Below are 4,512 nucleotides of genomic sequence, written 5' to 3'. Positions count from 1 at the left end.
GAAAATGCACTCAAAGCATTTAACTGATATACTTAAAAATATTACCACATACCTTCTCTCACTGAAACCAAAACAGCGGATTAAAACATGGCTCTTTCCACCATATACTTGGCTCTGGCGCTTCTCCAACAAAACAAAATATCACATGGCAAAAATTGCACTAGAATTTAGTATCTGGAAGAAAAGGAACATACATATGGGAAATTAGATATTTACAAAGGTAGGGTGAACATTTGGCCCGAATGTCGTCCTTACAAATACTCCCCACCAAGACAATGATTGTGTAGAAATCATTGGCTGAGGTCAACAGAATCTTGCGGGGAGCTGGAGGAGTCCGCAGGTCCGTGATTCCCTCGATTGAGGGGCATCTTCTGGGACCTCATCGTCTGGAGGGTCGAGAAGCAGGATGCTGCCCCTGGTAGTGGACCTGGGGGGTTCGACTGCTTTCCTTGGGTGGCCCTGGTGACGTCTAGGGGCACTGCAGGGATCCAGCAGCATTGTGTTCCGAGCTGGGATTCTGCAAGGGCCTTCTGCTGGGTCATCTTCGTTGGGGATGATGGCGGGCTTGAGGCGGTCTATAGAGACCCAGTCCTATCGGCCGACGATTGAAATGAGGAATGCCTTCTCTTCCTGGTGGACGTCTCGGTGTGGGTCCCAGTAGGGCCACATCAAGGGCGGGTGGGTGGCGTTGTTCCTGATGAAAACAAACCTGCAGGAGTCCAAGGCACTCGGGCGGAACTGCTTCTTCCTGTTGGTATATGTTTCTTGGCAGGGGACGAACTTCCGGGCTGCTGCTCGGAGTCTTGGTAGGGGAATGTCAGGGTTGTTGCTGTCGGCAGGGAAGAATTTGCCTGGCATTTTCTTGGTCTCTCCGTACAACTTTTCTGCCGGGGATGGGTCTCCGTTGGCTCTTGGGGCGGTGTGGAGGCCGAGGAGGACCCATGGGTGCTGGGCCTTCCAGTTGGGGCCTTTGCAACAAGCCATCAGAGAAGCCTTGAGAGAGCGGTGGACCCTCTTTACCATGCCGTTGGCTGTGGGGTTGTAGGACGTGGTGGTGTGGTGTTTGGTCCCCATCAGGCGTGCCAGGGAGAGCCAGAGCTCTGATGTGAAGGCAGGTCCCAGTCTGTCGTGACGTCGTCTGGCACTCTGAAGTGGCTGATCCAGCTGGATAGGATGGCTTCGGCATAGGCGTCTGAGGTGGCTTCTGACATCGGGGTGGCCTCGGGCCACCTGGTAGACCAGTTGATCACCATCAGGAGGTATCTGGCACCGTCAGATGGAGGAAGGGGCCCGATGATGTTGACGTGGATGTGTCCGAATCTTCGCCTGGGCTGGGGAAAGACCCTATCCCTGGTTCGGTGTGCCTTCCCGACTTGCTGCTCTGGCACGCGATGCAGTTCCTGGCCCACTTCTGGGAGTCCCTCCTGATGCCGTACCACATGAATTTCTCTGTCGGGAGTCTGGTTGTCGTGCGGGGCGATGGTTGGGTTGAGACCGTAGATCACGGCAAGCACCTGCTTCCTACGGGAGGCAGGTATTATGGGATGAGGGGGTCCGGTGCTTGTGTTGCAGAGGAGTGTTGTCCTTGAGGGGCCAAAGGGGATGTCCTCCCAGCGGAGGGTGGTGATGGTGGTCCAGTAGGCTGGTACTTCAGGTTTGGAGGCTTGCTCATGTGCTTACTCATGTCCTTGTAGTTTACGCTGAGGTGAAGGGAGTTGATCTCAACCCTCGAGAGGGTGTCTGCTAAAGGTTTTTTTCCATTGGGGATGTATTCTATGGAACACCTGAACTTGGAGATGGCCACAAGGCGATGTTGCTGTCTTGTGGACCAGGCGTCGCCCGCTTTGATGAGGGCCTGGACCAGCGGCTGGTGGTCCGTCCTTATGGTAAATAGGTAGTATACCGTACTCCTATAATTGCTAAAAGTATTACATAATAATGAAATACTCATTTTGATTCTTTGCACACAATGAATGACAAATACGAAAGGTTTGCTAAGAATATTAAATAAATTAAATAATCAGTCTTTTCTTTGTACACAATGAATTTTAAGCAAAAATCACGTTAAGGGCTTGCTAAAAAATATTCAATACTGAATTATATCATCACTTTTTCTTTGTTTGTACATAATGTATGAAAAGTAAAAATCAAAAGCAAAAAAATTGTCAATAAAAACCTTTTATATATTTGTTCACAATGAATAACATGAACCATTCAGGTAAAGACATCTGGAAGGTTTTATGAAAACGGAATCCACCTCAAAAAGGCAGTTTTTTGCTACAACTTATCAAGTATACCTTGAAAAACAAAGTTTTCAGATTAGCTACTGACAGGATGAGTTTGTCATATAACTATATTTGGTTACAGGAGGCTAACTTAGATCACCAAAAGAACAATACCATAGGTTTCCTTAGGTTTCCTTTAGGGCACTATAGCTCTTGAAATAATTTAATGAATGATACCCTGTCCCTGTAAATAGTAGGGACTATATCAGTCTGATTCCTGTTCATGGCCTAGTGATGACCAGTATATTGCTTTTATACAATGCCCCGTAATGTGCTTTACTACGAAATAACATATGTCCACAGAAATCTGTAGTGTAAGCCTACTCCCTCTCTCTATATTCCCCTACAAACAGGTCAGATACCATCATTTTTACCATCTTGTATAGTGTGATTCATCCCATAAGTTATCGCAACTCTTTATAAATGGCTTTAAACATGCATTTTCAAGTATATAATTTAGAAATTTGCTATGTGAAAATATTATTAACCAAGAGGGAGAAGCCAATAACGCATAATATATTTCACTGTATATCTCATTTGAAGAATTATTGTTGTTAAATTAGTGCTGCATTATGCTTAGATATATCTAACTAAAATGTATAAGTCATACAAGCCGTGAACTGTGAAATTGAGAAGAAAGTATTTCTTCAGCATCGTGACTGGCAGCAGTAATGGATATAGGACAGAGGAGGGAGCTAAAAGGCGTGGCTTGTGACGTCATGGATCAGCTCAACGCGCTTTGATTGGTCCTAATTTTCCCCATCCCTAAACTCTTCCAGACTTGCGAAATATGCCTCCCGGGCGCGAACCTAGGAACCCAGAAATCCTAGGTTCGTGCCCGGGAGCCGACGAAATTATTATCAACTAAAAATCCCCCTTTAGTTAACATAATTCTGAGGTAGAGCGAATTATATATTAAAGGACATTTGCAGCTCTAAAACAGCAAATACCTCGATTAATAAACCATGAAAAGGTAAACTTCTGTTGAACTGTCTCCATGGTAAACGTTATTTTTTTTATGCATCAAGGGTGTTGAAGAATGGTGTTAGATATTATTTCCTTAGCAATGCACTTTATTTTGATGTAAAATGCAAGAATCATGATAATATTTGTCTTATATTTCTCATTATAATAAACAAGCGTTTAAGAAATCCACGCTGAATCCTGTAAAGGTATAGATATATCTATTTCTGAGTTTCTTTACAAATAAATCAAGAAAAAGTCAGCACTCTTTCCACAGCAAATTTAGTTTTTTACCTGCGTTTAAGCATTTAAAGGTATTCGTATGAATTGGGTTAGCAAATATACTCTTCTTATAGAAATATCTGGACAATATCACATGCGTAATGTTTTTAATTAAAGGGGTTAAATTCCTTAGGCCTGCTCGACAACCATGTCTGTTCGTAAAGTCTCATACTATGGTAGCAAAGGTAACAGACAAGATTTCCCATAAGCAATCCCTCAGTTTCATTTAAGTACATATTATTAAAGGTGAAATAGTTGTCTCGTGTTACCAAGCTTGTATGAATATGCAAATTAATTTTTCATTAGAATTGGTATGTAGAGGTTCGTTACGCTGGCAGCTAACTCCGCCCACCGCAGGTGACGTCAGTACGAGGGAGAACTCTATGACTGGCTGGATATTGCTTTATAGTACACATCCAAGTCTTGATACATCTCGGGAATATGCTACTGGGCAAACCAGCGGAATGGTCATTCCCGTGTCGAGCGAAATCACCAGTTGGTTCCCGGTGATCTGAGACAAGTACTGGAGGTACGACACTGCCAGACTTACGTTATATCATAGGGGCCCCATAAAATAAAAATTAAAAGGACTGCTTTATCATATATCTTTGTAACTTGAGCATATCTTAGCATTTAGTTTACAAGCAAATAAAGAAAAGCCAATGGATTAGGCAACTGGATCTTACATAAATAAACCAATTAACGGGAGCAAATGCCTCAATAATTTGAATAGATATATACAAAATATATACATACACACACATACACACACACACACACACACATATATATATATATATATATATATATATATATATAATATATATATATATAGGAAATATATAGGAAACCACTGAGACCCATTATATCCTCAACTGGTACTTTTAGCTATTATCAAAGTTTTTTCTCCAGTTTTAAAACCTCTAACTTTTAGTGAGTTTAACACCTCAAATTCTTCCAAATTTGTAAAAGAATTATGTTG

General features: G+C 42.6%; 1 protein-coding gene across 1 annotated transcript; it reads right to left on the bottom strand.

Moving 5' to 3' along the window:
• Positions 1 to 591: 591 nt before the first annotated feature.
• LOC135202168 (uncharacterized) lies at positions 592 to 1,074 on the bottom strand. The gene has a single exon (XM_064231423.1). It carries the CDS (start codon positions 1,072 to 1,074, stop codon positions 592 to 594), a length of 483 nt encoding a protein of 160 aa, XP_064087493.1.
• Between the last annotated feature and the right edge of the window lie 3,438 nt (positions 1,075 to 4,512).

The sequence above is a fragment of the Macrobrachium nipponense genome, chromosome 30, assembly GCF_015104395.2.
Source record: "Macrobrachium nipponense isolate FS-2020 chromosome 30, ASM1510439v2, whole genome shotgun sequence".
NCBI classification, from domain to species: domain Eukaryota; kingdom Metazoa; phylum Arthropoda; class Malacostraca; order Decapoda; family Palaemonidae; genus Macrobrachium; species Macrobrachium nipponense.
The sequence above is the reverse complement of the archived record's forward strand: the minus strand, read 5'-3'. Positions and strand labels throughout refer to the sequence as shown.